We start from the raw sequence: 20,946 nt of genomic DNA on the forward strand, positions 1-20,946 counted from the left end.
TAATGTGCTCAAGGTCCATCCATGTTGTCACAAATGGGATGTCTCCTTTCTTTCCTCAAAATAACCACAAAGACCAGGTGCAGCTCAAACAGAAGCCCTGGGCACAGACGAGGAGACTGCGGCAGGCCTGCTCCAGACCTCAGGACGGCGAGGCGCCGGTCCCGGGCAGGGCATCTGAGGGCTCAGAGTGCTCTGTTTGGACCCCTGGTTAGACTGTTGTCTGCCATGGGGCTCTTGGACCCAGACTCTGGGCAGGAGGGCAGGCAGAACCTTTGTGGCTGTCTTGGCAGCCAGGCCCATGCCCGGCATACTGGCCCTGCTCCCGGCGGCACACGTGGGAGACCAGCCCAGCAACGCCCTCCTGCTCTCCCGATGCACACCCCAGACATGTCCACTCTCCTGGACCCTGACGTGGCCATTGTCTGCCCAGGACCCCTCTGCGATCAGCCCTCATGGCCCAGCCCCTCCCTTCAGGCCTGTGGTCAATGTCTCATGGGGCCTGTGACATGCTGACCCTCCCCTTCTTCCTGCCTGTGCTGCTGTATGATGTGCTCGGGCAGGGCAGGTGGCCGCTGTGCAGGTGGGAGGCACCAGTCCTGCCCACACTGTGCCCTGACCTGCGGTGCACACCTACCGGGAAGTCCCGAGGGAGAACCGGTTTAGCACATGGGCGGTGGGTCCTGCTGAGGAGGCTGAGCATAGCTGCTCATCAGGTGAGGGTGGAGAGTGGGGGACAGGACACCCCTCAGAACACATCGGCCCCTGTGGGTGGCTGAGAAGAGTGGTGGCTGCAAAAATAAGCCGTAGGTAAAAGCTTGAGAGCGGGGAGTGACTCCTTTTTCCTACCTGGTCCCACTGGGGTGTCCCCAGGTCCGGCTCCCAAAAGCAACCAGCTGAGGCCTCTTTGGTCTGAACGCGCTCAGCCACCCCCGATGGGACGCTGGCTGGCCATGCTGAGGCTTGGTGGCCAGGCCTGTGCCTCCCGCGTGCCATTTGGAGCCTCTGGTGATGCTTAGGGTAGCTTCCAGGCTAGGGGGCTCCGTCTCCTCCCACTCTCTCATCTATGGGGGACCCTGATGGTGGCTCTCATTAGCCTCTCAGCAGCCCCCACAGGCTCCAATTTAAAGACAGCCTTTGGGCCTGGCAGGCGTGGCTCAGTGGTTGAGGTCGACCTATGAACCAGGAGGTCACGATTTGATTCCTGATCAGGGCACACACCTGGTTATGGGCTTGATCCCCAATAGGGGCATGCAGGAGGCAGCCAATCAATGATTCTCTCTCATCATTGATGTTTCTATCTCTCTCCCTTCCTCTCTGAAATCAATAAAAATGAATGAATGAATGAATAAATAAATACATAAAGACAGCCTTTGGAATAGGGAGGGGACAGGCACAGACTTCAGCACCAACAGGGAGCCCTCCCCAAGGGTTTCGTGTGGCTCTGGCCTGTTGTGGGCCTGGTGCAGGGAAAGCCTTGTGGGGACTGAGGCCAACTGGGAGCAGAGAGGAGGAGTCCAGAGGCCCGTCCTCACGCTGGAGGTGGCAGCAGGAGGCCCCCCCAGGCATCAGAATGGCACCCCCCCCATCCCTACCTGCCCTCCTTGCCCCCCTCCTCTGATGTGTGCCTGGGGAAGCAGAGGAAGCCCTGAGGGCCTGCAGCCAGGAGGAGGATTGGGGAGGGAAGGAAGGACAGACATGGAGCTGAGCCCTCCGGTCCCTGCCCTCACCCAGGTGTGGCCAGTCACCAGAAACCAAGGAAACCAGTTGACAGACTCCAGCTCTGAGGACTCTGGTGGCGCCTTCTCACCTGGGTGTGACCAGCAGCACATTTGCACTTGCACAGCCGCCAGCCTCCCCTCCCTGGGTGGAGGTGCCCTGCAGCCCAGCATGCATAGGGTGGGGTGCCAGGGTCACAGCGGGACAGGGCCTGTGTGGCTGGATGGTGGGGGCTGGAGCCCTCGCTGCAGCCGGCTTATTGCGGGGTATTCTGATGCATCTCTGGCTTGATGATGCTCAAGTGGCAGACCTGGGAGTGGGGTGCAGTGGGTAGCTGGAGCCAGCCTTTGGAACCCCAACCCTTGGCCTTCCCCTGGCAGAGAGGCAGGTCACAGGGAGGGGTGTGAGCTTCCCACAGTGCCTGGCTGGCTGCCTGGGGATCTAGGTCACCAGTGCTCTAGCCCCACGCTCTGCCTTTCGCAAGCACGTGTTCCCGTGGGATTTTTTTTAAAATGCATGAATGCCTCTGGGAGAATCTCCATATTGGCACCATTTCCTATCTCCACCTCTGGCTCTTCTCGGAATCAGAATCGCAGAACTGCACTGAGGTCAGAGAGCCTCAGGGGTGTCAGGACGCCTTAGGGGAGGTCGTGTCCCGCCTCCTGGTCGCCCCCAGTGCGTGTCCGTTGGAGGGTCTTGGGGGGCACACGGTCAGGCAGCTCTTCCCTAACGAGCCACAAGGCACTCAGGGTCCCTGTCATTCTGGCCGCAGCCCTGGCTGTTCTGTGTGTCCTCTCCCGGAGCCCCACGCCCTGCACTGCAGGTGGCGCCCACCACTGCTCTGGGCCCTCAGTCCCAGGCCCCAGGCTGGCTCCCTGCCCCGGAGCACAGGCGCCCTTTGTAGCCCTCCTCCCGCTGCCCAGTGAATGGGGGATGTGGTGTCGCCCGAGGCTCTGCCCCACTTGGAACCCTGTTCTGTCCCCTGCAACACACAGGCTGCTGTCACAGCCGGGCAGGCCCTCCTGGCGGGGGCAGCTGCTGGGACTCTGCTCTTTAATCGGCCTGTCTCCACTGGTGAGGGGGACCCGTGTGTGTCCTGACCCCCCACATTTACTCACGAGGAGATCCAGAAAAGCCTTCTCTGGAGCCCCTCACTGCAGACACATTGCCCTGTGTGCTCGGAGGCAGCCGCCCGCCCCTCCCCAGAGCTCCTGGCCCCACACCCCGCTCAGCCAGGCCAGGAAGGACTGGGGATGGCGCCTCAGCCTGGGCTCCCCGAGGCCTGTGGGGCAGGGAAGGCGGTTCAGGCCGAGGGCACAAGGAAGCCCGGAGCTGCAGGCAGAGAGTGTGAGTCAGCAGGCAGGGCGGCCCTGCTGCCCGGAGCCCCAGGTGCTGGGATGGTTTCAGGTTTTCGCGCAGGTATGGCTGAGCCAGGACAACAGGACTAGCAAGCATGGGCGTGGGAGCAGTGCCCCCAAGCAGACAAAAGCAGGGTCAGGAGGGCATCTGGGCCATCCGGTTGATAGAGTTCAAGGCCAGACAGGGCTGCCTGGCAGGGACAGGCCCCTGGCCGGGCTGTGAGTACGTCACACCCGTTTGCCGGAGAGCGGGCTGGGCCTGGAGGCCTGGGTTCAGCTGTTTGGTCTCAGCACAGGCCACACTCTGATTCCTGGGCTATGCATGGGCACAGCGCCCATTCCCGGCCGGGGCCGGGGCTGTCCCAGAGAGGACCATGTAGGCAGAGGGCTGCAGAGTGCCCTGGGCCCTGCTCCCGTCATCCTTGGTGGAGGTGGGGTGGGGGGTTGAATTCGCCTGCAGCGGACTAGGAACTACCCTGTGAGCCCCCTGGGGAAGCCAGGTTGCAGCATCTGCTGGCAGGAGATGATGACACTTGACCTCAGCCTGCACTGCCCTCCACAGCCCTGCATCACACACTAAGGAACAGGGGCGGAGGAGGGGGATATTGGACATTGGGGTACAGTCCCCCAAACCAGAAGCAGGTGGCTGCAGCGCAGCAGTGCCCCGGACAGCGTGGCGGGCGGGAGGGGAACAGCGGGACTATGTGTGGCAGCTGACCGCAGGTGGAGAGAAGGCAGCATCAGGGCCCCGTGCTCACCATGCAGGGACCCTGAGCAGAGCGCCCTCCTTCGGCCAGAGCAGTAGGTGCTTCTCCAGGTCCTCACTGAGCTTGGGCCTGCTCTGCACACCAACCCCACACCCTACAGTTGGGGTGAGCTGGGCAACTCCCAGCCTCGAGCCTTACATTGGGCCTTCCCAGACATTCCCCCGGGGAGGGTCCCAAAAGCTGCCAGGCATGGGGAGCGTCTCTCCGCCACCAGGGCTTCTCCAGGGGGCAGTCAGAGCAGGAAGGGGTATCTCGGGGCTCCTGGCTTCTGGGATGCCTCACGTCCCAAAGAGAAGGATGGGCCTTGTCTTTCCACGCTGCCCACCCAGCCCCCAGCTCCCAGAGCACGTGGACCAGGGTCTCGGCACTGTCCCCAGCCTCGCAGGGTCTTTGGCCCCGTGTACCATCCTGATGTAGGAATGCAGGCCAGGTTTTTATTTCAAGTTATAAAAATTTCTCTTGAGCGGATCAAAATTTTTTTTTCTAATATTTTTATTTATTTCAGAGAGGATGGGAGAGAGAGAGAGGATTAGAAACATCAATGATGAGCCGAACCGGTTTGGCTCAGTGGATTGAGCGTCGGCCTGCGGGCTCAAGGGTCCCGGGTTCGATTCCGGTCAAGGGCATGTACCTGGGTTGCGGGCACGTCCCTACTGGGGGCTGTGCAGGAGGCAGCTGATCGATCTCTCTCATCGATGTTTCTAAGTCTCTGTCCCTCTCCCTTCTTCTCTGTGGAAGTTCAATAAAATATATTAAAAAAAAAAAAAAAAAAAAGAAACATCAATGATGAGAGAGAATCATTGATTGGCTGCCTCCTGCACACCCCCTACTGGGGTTCGAGTCCGCAACCTAGGCATGTGCCCTTGATAAGAATCGAACCGGGACCCTTTAGTCCGCAGGCTGACGATCTATCCACTGAGCCAAACCGGCTAGGGCCGGATTCAATGCATTTTGAACTGACGTAAGGCCCTTCCTTGCTGTGCCTCTGTCCAGATAAAGGGACATGCCCCCCTCTCATTGTCCCCTCTCCTCCAGACACAATCTGCTCTCTGTGGGCCAGCATGACCAGCAGGTCCCTTCCCTCCAATCCCCGGGAGGGGGGGTCTCAGCATCTCACCTGCTTCGCTCAGCTTGGCCTCTGCCTTGTCCTCAGATGGACTGAATATTCTAGAGCTTTGCCATCAGTGGCCCCTGCTCCACCGAACATGTGTGTTACCCGCAGCAAACCTTTGGGCCCTGCCACCTGCATCGCCTGCCACTCACTTGTCCGTTTGTCACCATCTCCCCACAGGCTCCTTCTGTCCTATGTGACCACACAGACACCCACGAGTCTGAGCAGAGGGGAGAGAGACACCCCCGGGCTAAATGCGGCCTCTTGAGAATTTAACTAAAAGTGGGTTTTGTTGTTTTTTTTTTGGTCTGAAAAGCGTCAAGCTATTTGTAGCCCAAGTTGGTTGAACAGATTTTTCTGGGTGTAGCTTATATTTGTACTCATTAACTTCTTTTCCGTATGAATTAAAAAGTAGCACTTTTTTTCCCACTCAGGAGTCTGTTTACTGCTCTCTCTGTATCACAGCCAGCACTGTGCCTGCTGGGGAAGCAGATGCAGTCCGGTTCCGGGGGGGCCACAGCTCAGGAGTAGGTACAGGTGGGGTGTCGGGCCCCACCCTGCTGCTCCTGCCCCTTCTCCATGTGCTGTTTGACGGACAAGAGCTGTGTGAGGGCTTTGCCTAGAGTCTAGACCAGTGGTCGGCAAACTGCGGCCCCTTGAGTGTGGCTCTTCCCAAAATACCACGTGCGGGCGCGCATGCACAGTGCGCTTGAAACTTCGTGGCCACACTCAAGGGGCCAAAGAGCCGCATGTGGCTCACGAGCCACAGCTTGCCGACCACAGGCCTAGACCATTCCATTGGCAGTGTCCAGGCTGGGAAACTCGAGAGAGACCTTTCTGTCCCACTGGGCAGAACCAGAGGTGCACCCTACGAATCTGCTGGCCAGTGTCCTCCTGGCCCATTTCCTGACTCCAACCATATCCCAGACAGATACCAACAATATTGAGCAATGGGTGCTGCCACCCTGAGGGTCTCTCAATCGACAGGGGCAGCTCTGGTGTGTCTGTGGTGGGGTTCGGGGCTGTCCCCTGGACTCACAGTCAGGGGTGACCACAGCCCCAGGGCAAGAAGCAGCTTTGACCCTCGCCTGCCTGGATTTCTCCTTCTGGGGAGCAGCTCCCGGCCCTCCGCACGGTTCTCCAGACGTAAAATGCTGCCTTTCTCTAATGCAACTGCATTCTGTCCGTAATCTTTCGGAGCTCACTTAATAAGAATCACGCTTATGTGGTGCGCCTTGCCTCTTCCGTCTCACATCTCCACAACTGCTTCAAAATTCAGAATCTTGCCTGGCTGGCATGGCTCAGTGGTTGAGCGTCTACCTAAGAACCAGGAGGTCGCAGGTTCGATGCCCAGTCAGGGCACATGCCTGGGTTGTGGGCTTGATCCCCAGTAGGGGGTGTGCAGGAGGCAGCCGATCAATGATTCTCTCTCATCATTGATGCTTCTCTCTTTCTCTCCCTCTTGCTTCCTCTCTGAAATCAATGAAAATAAAAGAAAAAAAACCCTCAGAATCTTGTTCTCGTGCACCTCGCATCCTCTGGCCGAGCTATTGACCTGCAGTCCACTCTCCTGAGGGCCTGTTTCAAACCCCCTGAACTAGGGCTGCCTGGAGCCCCCTCCCCCTGAGCCCCGGGGCCCTTTGCAGGGGCATGTCTGCCTAGTCAGGGACAGGTTTCTGTTTTTCCTCCTTTGTCCCCACAAGCACAGGCTTGCACGGGACAGTCCGTGCTCAATGTCCAAGTGTTCACTGACCAACTGAACCATTTGCCAAGCTACAGGCCCCCGAGACAGGGTTCCCACAGAGCCCCTCGGGGCTGACGAAGGCCCTGAAGTCTTCCCTGGCACCTCCAGTGTCCCGTCCGACTCCGTTCCTTTACCCACAATTCCAAGTTCTCCAAAGCTCTGAAACGTCAAGGTTTTCAGACTTGGTGGCAAAGCCGCAACGGAACTGATGTGCAGCCATTTATTATGGTTTTCCCCCAGTTCCAATGAGGAGTAGTGTTCCCTGACAAAAGTCTTTTTAAAAAAAAAAAATATTTTATTGATTTTTTACAGAGAGGACGGGAGAGGGATAGAGAGTTAGAAACATGGATGAGAGAGAAACATCGATCAGCTGCCTCCTGCACACTCCCCACTGGGGATGTGCCTGCAACCAAGGTACGTGCCCTTGACCAGAATCGAACCTGGGACCCTTCAGTCTGCAGGCCGATGCTCTATCCACTGAGCCAAACCAGTTAGGGCCTTGACAAAAGTCTTAATGTGTCATTACGAGGTACCCGGGTTCCAGACAGGTGTCGAGTATAATGTATAATATACACAAAGAATTCTGAATTCCAAACCCCGGGTCCCGAGCCTTTGGGAAGGTTGGGGCAGTGAGGTGTCCTCACACTTGTCACCGGTCTGGACCAGGAGGAGGTTCCCCGTCCTGGGAAGGGCGGGCTTTGGCCACAGAAATGGCAGAGTGACCGTGCTGCTGCTGTGACTTTCACACGGATAGACTGTGGGCTGGCGGTTCAGAGATGTCGGAGCCCCGGGACCCTCTTTGCCCTGCCCCTGGGCGAATGGAGGAAGCAAGGGGCACGAGGGGCTGGAGCGGGGGGAGGGTTTCCTGTCTGTGGAGGGTGCAGCAGGTCACCTCCCTCCAAGGGGCCCTTACCTGGAGAGGTGGTGCCCACAGGTCTGTCCCTTCCTGAGGGACTAAAGGCTCCCGAGGCGCCGCCTGGGAGCACTCCAAGAAGGTCCAGGCTGAGGGTAGCAGGAGTGTGATTGTGACAAGGAGGATGGGGGCACTCATGTTTGTGAGTTCCGTGTATTCACTGCAGGTCCGGGGCGCCGGCTTCCTCGCATGTAAAGGGGGAGCAGTGCCCCTCGCTGCCCTCCAGCACAGGAGGCCAGGAACCCTCTCGGTCTGCCAAGCAGAGGGGGTTGCAGAGCCGGAGCTGGCATGAGGCAGCCAGACCCCACGGGGCAAGTTTTACGGAAGCGCCACGGGGCAGGGTGGTCGGAGGCCCAGCTGGGGACTGGGGGCCATGGGAGCAGGAGTCCCAGTCCAGGCGGGCAAAGGGACAAGGGGGATGGGGCCCTGGGGATGGGGACCCTGCCCCTGACGGATGGAGGGGAGGGCGTGGCCGCCAGGCTGCCGGCGCGGGGATGGGTGGGGGGCGCCCGGGTCCCCGCCCCCGCGGGCCGCGCCGGGTCGCGCGTGGGCGCGGCGGGCGCCGATTGGCTGCCGGGCGCGCGGGCGGGGCGGGCGGCGGCGCGCGGAGGGCCGGTCACCCCGCAGCCCGGCCTCGGCCTCGCCGCTCATCGCCGCGCCCCGCCCCGCCCGCGCGCCCGCCGCCGCCGCACGTCCCCCACCGGCGACCACCATGAGCACAGGCCTGCGGTACAAGAGCAAGCTGGCGACTCCAGGTGAGCCTGGCGCCCGCCCGCGCGCCCGCGCGCGCCTTTGTCCCCGCCATCCGCCCGCCCGTCTCTCACCGTCTCTCTCTCTGTCTCTCCCCCGCCCGCCGGCCCGGAACCGCCCGGACCCGGACACCGACCCAACCCCGATCCCGACCCAGCAGAGGACAAGCAGGTACGTGCGTTCCGCCGGTCACCCCGCTGGCTGTCACCTATTGTGGCACCAACGCTGCGGGCGCCCAGGCGAGACCCCGCCCCCGCCGGCCCTCACCCCACCCTGTCGGGATAACCGATTGTCAGCCGGGCGGTGCTGCAGTGCCTGGGGCTGCGGATGGGAGGGGTGGGCGCCAGGCCACGGGGCCTGGCCTCTGACCCTCACAGCCGGAGCGCGCACTCCTCCCAGGATGGGTGGACCGGCCGGGCGCCCTCCCACTGGTCCAGCGCCTGCATCCTCAGGCTGACTTGGCCGCGTACGGAGGGTCAGGAGTGAGGCCACTGGTGATGGCAGGCCACAGGCTGGGGGCCCCTGCCCCACCAGGGCCCCCGGGGGCGGGGTCTCTGTGTTCAGCAGCCAGCACAGAGGCCCTGAGCAGCCCCACAGGGGAGCCTTCGCCCACCCCACCCCACTCCTCTGCGTCTTATGCCCCTTTCTCCCTCCACACCAATTTGAGTGGCTGGTCTGTGGCCAGGCCTCTTCTCCAGGCTGGGAGCCTCCAGGGCCTGGTCTGAGTCATCCCCAAGCCCAGCAAGGGGCTTCCTACCTAGTGGCCATCCACAGCCGTTGGCTTGGTCTGCGCCCTCCAGGACCCGGCAGGAGGCTGGTCTGGGCACCCACTGTGAACCCCAGGTGGAGTCAGGGTGAAACAGAGCTGGAAACCCAGAGAGTGAGATGGGGGTGGGTAACCTGGTGGGCTGGGGCTCTGGAGCAGCCCTGCTGGGGCCTCTCTGGCTTGTTTGTGGGAGAAAAGACAGGCCCAACCTCGCACCAGGGTGGCCCTGGCAGCCCTGGTGAGGATGGAGGCTCATACAGCAGGTAGATGCTGGGTGGAACCCCGAAGTGTTGTCTCAGGGTGAGGCAGGTGAGCTAGGTACGGCCCAGCCGGGAGTCACTGGCTGCCTGATACCAGTCTCCTGGCAGGGACACACCCTGCCCAGGGGCTCCTGAGGCTCGTGGGGAGGGGCCCCGTGTCAACCTCACCCTGCCGGTGAGGGGCTCCCCAGGGAGCCCAGGCCGGGAACCGCCTCCCCATCATTGACGGCTTGGACAATGCCTGAGATGCAGGGACACACACCGCCAGGCCATTGTTTGAGGGAGAGAGGGAAGGCCTGGAAGATCAGCCCCCATGGCTTCTGGGCCTGCAGTCACTGGCCAGGTAGTTGCTGCCCAGCACCAGCTAGGGCCCTTCTTGCCGAAGTGTGAGTCCCCTCAGGCCTGTGCCTGCACCCCCTTGAAGTCAGCTAGGTGCCAGCCTAACCCATCCCCTGCCCCTGGGACCTGAGGGAGAGGGCACCATGCAGCTAGAGGGGGAGACCCGGGAGCAGGGCGAGAGAGCCCAGGTGTTTGGGGCAGGAGCACATGTGGCTTCGCTGTTACCGTTGTTGGTGTTACTGAGCCGCAGCCTGTCCACACTCTCGCTACTGAAAGGGGGTGGCTCTCTGGGCTTCCACCCCATCTCAGGAAGCAGGGAGGGTTCTGGTGGCTGTCTGCGCCCACCCTCCGATTCCCGTCCAGGCTCAGGCAGTGATGGAGGCTCTGTTGGCTCTGGTGCCTGCTTCCAGAGCTGACTCGGGTGATTCTAAGAATGGAAATGCCTAGAGAGTCTCGGGCTCCAGGAGGAGGTGGGCGCAGCTGTGTCTGGGGCTCGGGAAGCCCTGAGAGGAACTGGTTGTGCTTCAGGGCCAGAGAAAGGCGGTGGCAGGGCCCCTTCTCCGGGGCTCTCCCAGGGAGGCCACTGGCCCTGTCTGGGTACAGCCGGGTGATGGGGCAGGCAAGGTGGGAGCTGGGAGTGAGACTCTCACCCGCCCGACCTACGCCTCCCAGAGGCTGTGCCTTACCAGTGGGGACAATGAGGCGATCTGGGAGCCGCGAGCTCTGCCAGACACCAGGCTCCCTCTCAGCCTGAGCCCAGACCCAGGTCTGTCTGTCTTCCTGGAGATGCCCTGGGCCTGAAATGCCAGAGTTCTGGGTGGGTGTTGGGCTGAGCGCCATGTCTCAAGTGGACTCAGCCCAGAAGTGTCTGGCAGGTCAGCATGGCCAGTGAGGAGGCTTTCTTGGAGCCAGGACTGGGGGCCTGTCCGAAAGAGCTTGGGGCCCTGTGGCTTCCCCACTCTCCATCCTCTCCTCTCGGATGAAACGCCCCCCCCTGCCCCCCCCCCCCGCAATGCCCAGCTGTGGGCTGACTCCCCATCAGGTGCCGGCGGCTCCAGGCCCCACGGCAGCACTGCCAGCCTGGCCAAGGGGACAGAGGCTCCTCGACCGGGGGTGGGTAGGGGAAAGTGGGGGGGCCTCCTGTCCCTACTGACGCACACAGTCTAGGGAGGCAGCCTCTTCATACCCGGGCTCCTTGCCAGACCTCCCTTCCGTTCAGATTCTAGGTGGGAAAGGAGGGGATGGGAGGGATTGGTGCTCAGGAGCCCACTGTGGTTCCTGGGTGGCCACACGGGGGTAAGGGCTGAGCTGCTGGAGCTCTCCAGTCCCTGTGTGCCCAGTTCTGTGGGTCAGAGGGGCTCAGAGGGGATGGCCGCGGGAATGGGGGCCCCACTCCACACACCTCCACCTCTGCTGGCAAGGGCTTTCTGGGGACAGCCATGACAGCGCATGGGTGGCCTTCAGGTTAGTGGAGCGACATGCTGGCCGCAGCATCCAAATTTCCAGAGGTGGAACGGGGTAGGTGGCTAGAGATCTGACTGGCTCCTTCCTGCTCCAAGTTTCCTTGGGCCTGGGAGGGGGTGGATATAGCAGTGGGGGGATGGAGGGTGGGGACAGGTCCAGGCGCAGGAGGTTGGCTCTGATTCATGGGGAAGGTGGGCTCTGTCCTCGTCCGTTTCCCTCACAGGTCTTGGGGGCCACGCTGGTTAAGTAGCCCCAAACATAGACACAACACACACACACACACACACACACACACACACACACACACACACACACACGGGTGGAGGGTGGGGGGGCAGCTCAGCCTCCAGCCGAGGGGAAGAGCCCGTGACGGGAGGGGTGTACCCGGGGGTAGTCCGGACGCCGTGTCATCGCCGGCGGTTTTGGGTGGAGTCTGCGAGGGAAAGTGGGGTGCATGGGCCGGTCGCGTGTGGGTGCGCGTGGGAGCGGCCTTCGGCGCCCTCTGGCGGACAGCAGCTACAGCGCAGTTCTGGGGGGCGGGACGCAGCGGCCACAGTCCCCCCCTTCCCGCCCCCAATGGCCCGCGGGTGGGACCCGGCCTCACCTTCCTCCCCCCACGCACCCCCCTTTACCCCGCTGTCCCGGCGCCTGGGCTGGCCTGAGACCGCGAGTCCGGCAGCGGGGCTCCCTGCCTGCGCCGCGTGCCCCACTGCCCCCCGCAGCAGCTGTCGGTGGCTCCGCCCGCGGCCCAATTTCCAGGCGACCGTTTCCCGGCGACGGCGGGCGGGGCGACTCCGCGCAGCCCCGCCTCCGGTTCGCGTGCGGAGCGGGGCCGGCGGTGGCGACGCCGCGCGTCTCGGGGCGGGTCCGCAGAGGCAGGGGGATGGCTCGCGCGGCCTCCGGGGTCGGCGGCACCCCGGGTGGGCCACGTCTGGTTTCCCGGCCTCGGTCCCTGTGTCCCTGAAACGGGACGGAGAGAGCAGGGCTTCGAGGCACGACCGCGTTTGAGTCCCCCGAGAATTTCGGGCCCGTGTCGGCCTGACCCGGTTTGGGGGTCCGAAGGCGCCCGCGGGGCCCGGGGGTCGCTGTGATGGATTCCCTGGCGGCGCCCCAGGACCGCCTGGTGGAGCAGCTGCTGTCGCCGCGGACCCAGGCGCAGAGGCGGCTCAAGGTGTGTGGGGCGGGGAGTGGAATGTGGGTCAGTGTCCAGGGCTCCCCGGGGTGCGACGGGCCCGCACGGGGTCAGGTCCACAGGTGGTGGGCGCGGACCCGCGGGGGCTGGGCGGCTGGGCGCCGGGATCTATAAATAGCCCAGCTCCAGCGCCGCTGCAGCCGCCACCCCCGCGGCTGGATCCGGGCCACGGGGCCGCCCACCCCCTGGTACACTCGCGAGGGGTGAGTATTGAGGCCGGGCTCCTCCTGCCCCTGAAGGGCCTGGGCATGTGCCAAGGGTCTCAGTGTCGGTGCCCTCTGTCCACCACTCAAGAGAGGACACTGCCTGTGTCCGCTGTGGCCAGACCTCGCTCCTTACACACACACACACACACACACACACACGCAGACACACACACACACACACACACGCAGACACACACACACACACGCAGACACACACACACACGCAGACACACACACGCACACAGTCTTGGGACCCTGCAAAGCCCCTCCTTGAGGCTGGGGCAAAGGTGCCTTTGCCAGCCACCCCCCCGACCTGCCTTCCCACCTCCTGGCCTTTGCCCACAGGCCTCACCCCTTTCTGCCATTGAAACACCCCACTCTGGGGGCTCTGTCCTCTGCTGCCTCCTTGCCCGAGCCGGGATGGGGGACGGCATGGGGCTGCCCAGGAGCCCCAGGGTACCCCTGACCTCCCCTGCCCTTCCCCTACCCCCAGGATATTGACAAGCAGTACGTGGGCTTCGCCACGCTGCCTAACCAGGTGCACCGGAAGTCGGTGAAGAAGGGCTTCGATTTCACGCTCATGGTGGCTGGTGAGTGGGCCAGGCTCCCCGGTGAGGTGGCTGGGGCCACCAGCTGGCCGGGTTCTGTTGTGGGGCCCTCCGACCTCATCCGACTCCTTCCCCGTATCTGTGGGCAGGTGAGTCGGGCCTGGGGAAGTCCACACTGGTCCACAGCCTCTTCCTGACCGACCTGTACAAGGACCGGAAGCTTCTCAGTGCTGAGGGTGAGTGAACCCCGAGCTGTCGGGGCACTGGTCACCATCCCCTCCTGTGTGATGACCCCTCAAGGGGTGCCCTTCCAGGTCCATCCCCCCTCCTCCCTCCCCACAGCATGGGGATTCTGTTCAGGGTCCTGCAGGAGTGGCCTGAATCACAGCAGGGCCCTGTGGCTGGGGCCAAAACACTAGGAAGGAATGAGAACATCATCCTGGCTGCCCAGGGGGAGGGGGAGGCCCTGTCAGTGAGGCACCTCCCAGCTGTGTCTGTCTCCCCCGCAGAGCGCATCAGCCAGACGGTAGAGATCCTGAAGCATACGGTGGACATTGAGGAGAAGGGCGTCAAGCTGAAGCTCACCATTGTGGACACGCCGGGCTTTGGGGATGCAGTAAACAACTCTGAGTGGTGAGGCAGGCCTGGCTGGGGGGGGGGGGGGGGGGGGGGCAGGACCTGCCCAGCTGACCCAGCCTCTCCCGGTGCCAGCGTGCTGGCCTCACAGCCCGGCCTCACACACCCTCTTGCCCGCAGCTGGAAGCCCATTACTGACTACGTGGACCAGCAGTTTGAGCAGTATTTCCGCGACGAGAGCGGCCTCAACCGCAAGAACATCCAAGACAACCGGGTGCATTGCTGCCTGTACTTCATCTCTCCGTTTGGGCACGGGTGCGTGACTGTCCTGAGGCCAGGGGCCGCCCGCCTCCATAGCCATTCCTCCCTGAGCCCTGCCCTGCCTCTCCCTGCCCCACCATGACCCCAGCAGCCCCTCACCACCCTGGCTGCTCCCTGCAGGCTGCGGCCAGTGGACGTGGGCTTCATGAAGGCTCTGCATGAGAAGGTGAACATCGTGCCCCTCATTGCCAAAGCTGACTGTCTGGTCCCCTGTGAGATCCGGAAGCTGAAGGAGCGGGTGAGCATACGTGGCGGTGGGTCTGGCCCAGGACTTGGTTCCAAGAGCACCAGGTGTGCCGACCCCGGGCATCAACACACCAGGCCCAGCCTTGCCAGCCCTGAAGCTGACAGCCTTGCCCCACCTCAGATCCGGGAAGAGATCGACAAGTTCGGGATCCACGTGTATCAGTTCCCTGAGTGTGACTCAGACGAGGACGAGGACTTCAAGCAGCAGGACCGGGAACTGAAAGTGAGTATGCCGTCCAGGGGGCGGGGAAGGGGAGGGGAGGGAGCAAAAGTCCAGTTCACATGGCGCCTGGAGGAGCCGGGTGCCCAGCTCCCACGTGGGGGTTGCAACAGAGGTCTGTAGCCTGGGCAGTAGAGTCTCTTTGCCTAGCCCGAGAGGACGAGGGGCACCCATGTTCCTGCCTGCCCACAGGCACAGCTTCTGGCCAGGCCCCCACCCTAACCCTGCTCCTTGGTCTCCTCGTGAATCCCCAGCCACTGGTTGTGTGTGCACTGGCTCCCAGAATTCTGTGCAACAGAGGATGGGGTGGCTTTGAGTGCCCCTGCACCTGGAGTGGTTATGACCAAGCTCAAGCTGGGGACACGTGGTCACAGGGCCAGGAGCAGGGTTGGGCAGGGATATCACTGGGAGGCATAAACTCAGTTATAGGCCCTAGGACAGTGATGGCGAACCTATGACACGCGTGTCAGAGGTGACACGTGAACTCATTTTTTTGGTTGATTTTTCTTTGTTAAATGGCATTTAAATGTATAAAATAAATACCAAAAATATAAGTCTTTGTTTTACTATGGTTGCAAATATAAAAAAATTTCTATATGTGACCCGGCACCAGAGTTAAGTTGGGGTTTTTCAAAATGCTGACACGCCGAGCTCAAAAGGTTCGCCATCACTGGCCTAGGACAAGCATGTCAAACTCGAGGCCAATGGGCTGCACGCCTCTAAGTAAAGGCCGGCCGTGAGTTTGACATGCTTGCTCCTAAGATGTAGGCTGCACCAGCTCCGGCCTCAGCCAGCAGCAGGGAGGCTGGGGGGCGGGGGGGGGGGGGTGAGAGGGGTTTCCACTAGGATCTCTTTGGGGGAGAGGTCATTGATGGTGATGCTGGCGGAGCTGGCCAGGCGCTGAGTGCCCGAGCCCCTCTCCAACCACTAACCCATACCGATTGGGCGTGAGCCCTCGCACCTGCCCCTCCGCAGGAGAGTGCACCCTTCGCGGTAATCGGCAGCAACACGGTGGTGGAGGCCAAGGGGCAGCGAGTCCGGGGGCGACTGTACCCCTGGGGGATCGTGGAGGGTGAGTCCAGGCATCGGGCACAGCCTGCTGGGTGGGAAGGCTGACCCTGGCTGGCGCCCCACCCACTGCGCGCTCCCGCCCCACAGTGGAGAACCAGGCGCACTGCGACTTCGTGAAGCTGAGAAACATGCTCATCCGCACACACATGCATGACCTCAAGGACGTGACGTGCGACGTGCACTACGAGAACTACCGCGCACACTGCATCCAGCAGATGACCAGGTGCGCCATCCCCCACACCTGGGCGTGCACCTCCTGGCCTCAGACGCACCTCCATAACCAAGTTGTCCTGGCTGCCCACCCAGACTTGAACCCTGCCCCAGCCCCCAGATCGGCTCCCCAGCACCTTGCCTCCCCAGCCCAGCCCAGAGGTGTGGGAGCTCAGGAGGGCAGCCTTTGTAGTGGTGAGGTTGGCTGAACCTCCGAGCAGCACTGTTCCTCTTGTCCACCCTGCAGCAAACTAACCCAGGACAACCGCATGGAGAGCCCCATCCCCATCCTGCCACTGCCCACCCCCGACGCTGAGACGGAGAAGCTTATCAGGATGAAGGATGAGGAGGTTGGTGAGGCCATGGAACAGGGGCGGGGGTGGGAGGAAAGGCTAGCGGCTGGGGACTGAGCCAGGACCCTCCCATCTCATTTCTCACCCCACCTTCCTCGGTTCCTGCCCCACTTCCCAGCTGAGGCGCATGCAGGAGATGCTGCAGAAGATGAAGCAGCAAATGCAGGACCAGTGACCCCTCCCCAGCCCTACGTTGCCATGGATATACTGCCAGTTTCTGGACTGGCCCTTTCCACTCCTGGACCCCGACTGGCCTGGATTCGACCCTGGATTCATCTGGACCTCTGACAGGCCTGGAAGCAACCCCAATCCCAGAGTGGCCTAGACCCAGACTGTTCCCGACCTGACCCAGAGACGCGGGGTCACAACCCCAGCCATCCCTAATTTATTCTCAGCATCAGCCCCTCCCCTCACTTGTATCTGTTTCCACGGGGCCTGGGCAATGGCCCCCACTCTGGCCTTGGAGGAGCAGGAGCTGGTTGGGCTGTGACTTTTGAGAACCGCCCCTCCCCCCCCCCCCCCCCCATCTCAGAAGGTCACGGCCCTCAGACTCCAGGCCCTACTCAGGCAGAAGAGGGGAGCAGATCCCCAGGGTTTCGGACCTATTCCCCCACCCAGTGTCACCGCACAGACTTGGGAGCTGTGTCCCCCTGCTCCCGTGGGCCGCCCAGCACATGCTGAGACCTCACTTGGTGTGGATTCGGGCCAGGTCCTCTCTTCCCTCCTCACCCAGGAGCTCAGCAGGCAGATGGAGCACCCTAGGCACTTAGGGTCCCTCCAGGCCTAAGGAGGCCAGGATGGAGCCAGGGGTTGGGATGCAGTGATAGCCTGTGCCCCTCCCCCACAGCTGTGGTTTGGGGAGGGCTCCAGGAGCAGTGGGCTGTGGGCCAGCCCCTGGCAACCCCATGCCTAGACTGCTGCTCCCTGCCTGTGGCTGGGGGTCCTGCTCTCCAGCATCATTGTTGCCCTGGGCTCCCGAGCCCTTGGCCCCGTCCACCATCCCCCCACCCGCATGAACCCCTTCCCCAAGCCCCATTCTCCAGTTTTGTTAAGTTGTGAATGCCCTCCTGTCCTGGTGACGGGAGAACAATGTTGGTGAACGTCTGCGGGTGTCCGAGTGCTCCTTTTGCTCCTGGGCCCAGTGGGGGCGGAAGTTCGGGCGGCGCTGGCCCCAGCGATAGCGCTCTATCAGCAGCCCGCTGCGCCTGCGGAGGCAGCCTGGGGTTATTTCTGGTGGGGCAGCTGTGCTGTGGTCGGTGTACCGGGAGCGCTGGCAGGGACGTGGCGGCCTTATCTCCCGGTTCTCGGGCAAACGCCTCCACTCCAGAGCGAGCCGGGCCGCCATCCTCTCGCCATGGGCTCTGGTGAGTCTGGTGGCCAGGCCAGGCCACACCCTGAGCAGAGTCGGGTTGGGAGGCCCTCCAGTCGTTCTGGCTGCAGTGGGGGGGAGATTGGGGTCAGACTTGGAGGAAACTTGCAGCCAGTGCGCGGGGTGGTCGCGGGGGCGAGGCTTGCGAGCGCTGGGGGAGCGCGGGTCTCCGGGGCTGGAGGTCGGGCCGGCGCTCTGGGTGCTGAGGGACCCACCCCGTGGCCCAGCAAGCCACCCCGTCCGAGCAAGCCACCCGGCTCACCGCGGCGCTTCCTTTCCAGGGCCGCGCGGGGCGCTGAGCCTATTGCTCCTGCTGCTCGCGCCGCTGAGCCGCCCGGCCGCGGGCTGCCCCGCGCCGTGTCGCTGCGCCGGGACGCGCGTGGACTGCGGGCGCCGCGGGCTGACGTGGGCCTCGCTGCCGGCCGCCTTCCCACCGGACACAACCGAGCTGGTGCTGACGGGCAACAACCTGACGGCGCTGCCGCTGGGGCTGCTGGACAGGCTGCCCGTGCTGCGCGCGGCGCACCTGAGCGCCAATCCCTGGCGCTGCGACTGCCGCCTGGTGCCGCTGCGCGCCTGGCTGGCCGGCCGCCCCGAGCGCACGCTCTACCGGGACCTGCGCTGCGCCGAGCCCCCGGCGCTGCGGGGCCGCCTGCTGCCCTACCTGACCGAGGAGGAGCTGCGCGCCGCCTGCTCGCCCGGCGCGCTCTGCTGGGGGGCGCTGGCGGCGCAGCTGGTGCTGCTGGTTCTCGGGCTGCTGCACGCGCTGCTGCTGGCGCTGCTGCTGCGCCGCCTGCGAAGGCTGCGCGCCCGCGCCGTACACAGCCTGTCGCTGAACGCCCTGCTCATGGCGGAGCCGGCCGGTGACAGCGAGTCCTAGGAGAAACGGACCGGGGCTGCGCGAGGTGGGCCTGCCCATTGGGCAGGACCCTGCCCCAGGAGCCCTCGCCCTAACCGGGAGCCACTCTCCTCCAGCCAGGCTTCATCTTCCAGGCCCCGCCCCGTCTGCAGGCCCTGGCCCACCGGGAGGTCGCTGCAAGCCCACCGCTAAGCCCTGGGGACCAACTGCAGCCCAGACGCTGCGGAGTCCCTCACGCCAAACTCCAGCGCAGAATAAACCCTAACCCTTCTCCCGATCTGATCCGTCTCTACACCCACAGCCTGGGAATCCTCTTCCCAAAACCACACAAAAAGCTCCAAGAAGCAGTTCAAGGGGACACTCACCTTCCTACACCCCAAATAACCTCCAGACATGCGGTCAGTGAGTAAACTCTCCCCAGCCACTGACTCTCACAGAAGTTCAAGCGGGGGAGGGGACCCCAAAGGACGATGACACACTCGGGTAGTGAGGACACTGGGCAATGAGGACTCTGGGGAGAGTGAGGACAGTTTGGGGACAGCGAAGACACTGTGGACAGTGAGGACCGTGTGTGAACAGCCAGTAAACGTACAGCCAGTGCGCAGAGTGGTCGGGTGGTCGGGGTGGTGAGGTTTGTGGACAATGGGGGTCGAGGGTCTCCGAGGCTGGGGTTAGGCCTGGTGCTCTGGGTGCTAAGGGACCCCACCCAGGTGCCCAGCAAGCCACCCGGCTCACCGCAGTGCTGTGGAGACAGCAAGGACACAGTGGGGACATCAAAGACAGTGTGGGACAGTGAGGACAAGGGGGGCAGTGAGGACACTGTGGGGAGAAGAAGGATCCTGGGGAGTGAGTACCGGGGGGGGGGGGGCTATGAGGACACTGTGGGGACAGTAGCACCCTGTGGGCAGTGGAGACACTGGCAAGGTTGGACATGGTGGGGAGTAAGACACGGGACACTGGGGACAGTGTGGGGACAGTGAGGACAGTGTAGGGCAGAGGACAGTGTGGGGCAGAGAGGACACTGAGGACACTGGTGGCCCAGCACCCCCAGAGCCCTGGTGGGGGTCAGAGGTGATGGTTGTTGTCACAGCAAGGAACACAGGCAACTTCCTAAACTTAGTCCCAACATGGTGCCGGGAGGGGGCACCCTGCTACTTTCCAGAGGAGGAAATGGACCCCACAGTGTTGAGAGAGAGGACGCTCTAAGTGGCAGTTTCCGGGGTCAGTGTGGGGCCATGGGGTGGCTCTGAGGACAGTTCCGTGTGTGAGGTTCCCCAGGGGCAGCCTTCGGAGCAGTCAGGGTGAGGTGGGGATGGTCAGGACAGCCTGGTGGCCCACCTGGAGCTCCCTGGGCATCTAGTGAGAAGCTCTGGACGGCAGGTGGGGCAGGGCCCAAGCCATGCAAGGCGGGGTCTATAGACGTCCCTGCAGGGGTGTGTGGGCACCCGGGGCTGCAGGGTCTCTGAAGTCATGTCCTCCCTGTGCCACCCTCACTGCGGGAAGGCACCTCAGACTGCACAGACCAGCCAGGGGCTTCTCGGGGCCTTAAGTCACCCCTGACCCCTGGCTGTCAATCAGGGCTGGGGACCCCACTGTGATTGCCCTAGTGCAGCACAGGCTGCGTACAGGGGAACCGGGGTGCCCCAATGAGGAGCTGATGTGTCCTCACTCCCGCCCAGATGTGGCCTCCACCTGGCTGGCCCTGTGAACAATGGAGGCTGCTCTCCATGGACCCCAAACAGGACCCCAGTGGAGCCTCAGGCCTGGGCCTCAGCCGCCTGGCACAGGAAGGTCCGGACCCCCACTGACCGGGTCGGGGAGGCTGCCGCTGACATGGCCTTTGTCCTGGCCTTTGTAGGACAAGACGGATGACTCTCCGGTCGGGCTGATGCTATCTCGGGTCTACTGGTGGGACGTGAGGCAGGAGCCACCCCGCCTTTGTAGGCAGGTGCGAGGCATCCGGCCGTCCTTCCAGGCTTATCACCACATCGGAGATGGTGGCTCCTTTGTACAAATGAACTGCTACTCTGCCCTCCCTAGGGGTGGCCCAGCACCCCCAGAGCCCTGGTGGGGGTCAGAGGTGATGGTCGTTGTCACAGCAAGGAACACAGGCAACTTCCTAAACTTAGTCCCAACATGGTGCCAGGAGGGGGCACCCCACTATGCTCCAGAGGAGGAAACGGACCCCACAGATGAGTCTCCTGCTGGGCTCAGAGCTTCCTTCGTGGCTGAGACCAGGTGCCTGGGACAAGGCCCCGGCAGGAGCTGTGGGGGGTGGTCAGCAGGAGCCCAGCTTCACTGCCCACAGGCTTGAGGGCTCCTGGGCCAGTACCCAGATGACAGAGTGAGCATCAGGGCTCTGAGGGCATGAGGGAGGAAAGAGGCTGGCGATACAGTGTGGTCAGACCTAAGCAAGCACTTCCCACTTGGTGGATGGGGGGGCTGAACCCCATGGTCCTCCCGGGATTCCCCCACCCCTCCTGCCTGTTCTCCAGGATTTAGACCTGCCTCTGCCAAGGTACTAACAGGGGGACACTGGCCTGGCCACGATGGCTGACCTTCTCCAGGCTGCCCGGGAGCCCCCGGT

General features: G+C 62.9%; 2 protein-coding genes across 4 annotated transcripts; both read left to right on the forward strand.

Moving 5' to 3' along the window:
* Positions 1 to 8,255: 8,255 nt before the first annotated feature.
* On the forward strand, positions 8,256 to 17,235 carry SEPTIN5 (septin 5). Of its 3 annotated transcripts, none has more exons than XM_070399457.1 (12): positions 8,256 to 8,364; positions 8,517 to 8,530; positions 13,080 to 13,176; positions 13,284 to 13,370; positions 13,644 to 13,767; positions 13,891 to 14,025; positions 14,152 to 14,269; positions 14,399 to 14,500; positions 15,473 to 15,569; positions 15,656 to 15,791; positions 16,026 to 16,128; positions 16,250 to 17,235. In XM_070399457.1, exons 1-12 carry the CDS (start codon positions 8,322 to 8,324, stop codon positions 16,304 to 16,306), a joined length of 1,113 nt encoding a protein of 370 aa, XP_070255558.1. In that variant the 5' UTR covers positions 8,256 to 8,321; the 3' UTR covers positions 16,307 to 17,235. The 3 variants fall into 3 exon arrangements, with proteins under 3 accessions (XP_070255558.1, XP_070255559.1, XP_070255557.1); XM_070399458.1 differs by having other exon boundaries at positions 8,520 to 8,530; XM_070399456.1 differs by lacking the exons at positions 8,256 to 8,364; positions 8,517 to 8,530 and adding an exon at positions 12,055 to 12,359.
* Positions 17,236 to 17,320: 85 nt separating this feature from the next.
* Positions 17,321 to 18,705, forward strand: GP1BB (glycoprotein Ib platelet subunit beta). The gene is made up of 2 exons (XM_070399460.1): positions 17,321 to 17,495; positions 17,782 to 18,705. The coding sequence occupies exons 1-2, from the start codon at positions 17,486 to 17,488 to the stop codon at positions 18,378 to 18,380; spliced, it is 609 nt and encodes a 202-aa protein (XP_070255561.1). The 5' UTR covers positions 17,321 to 17,485; the 3' UTR covers positions 18,381 to 18,705.
* Positions 18,706 to 20,946: the final 2,241 nt, after the last annotated feature.

Source organism: Myotis yumanensis, unplaced genomic scaffold, assembly GCF_028538775.1.
Source record: "Myotis yumanensis isolate MYYU_CA2020_CCGP unplaced genomic scaffold, mMyoYum1.0.hap1 SCAF_19, whole genome shotgun sequence".
In the NCBI taxonomy this organism is placed as follows: Eukaryota; Metazoa; Chordata; class Mammalia; order Chiroptera; family Vespertilionidae; genus Myotis; species Myotis yumanensis.

Excerpts from the sequence above, each read along its gene's own strand:
- SEPTIN5 (XM_070399456.1), top strand. The coding sequence starts at position 12,279 with ATGGATTCCCTGGCGGCGCCCCAGGACCGCCTGGTGGAGCAGCTGCTG. Across the intron at positions 14,026-14,151 it reads ATCTCTCCGTTTGGGCACGG|GCTGCGGCCAGTGGACGTGG; the intron begins GTGCGTGACTGT and ends TGCTCCCTGCAG. Across the intron at positions 15,792-16,025 it reads TGCATCCAGCAGATGACCAG|CAAACTAACCCAGGACAACC; the intron begins GTGCGCCATCCC and ends TCCACCCTGCAG.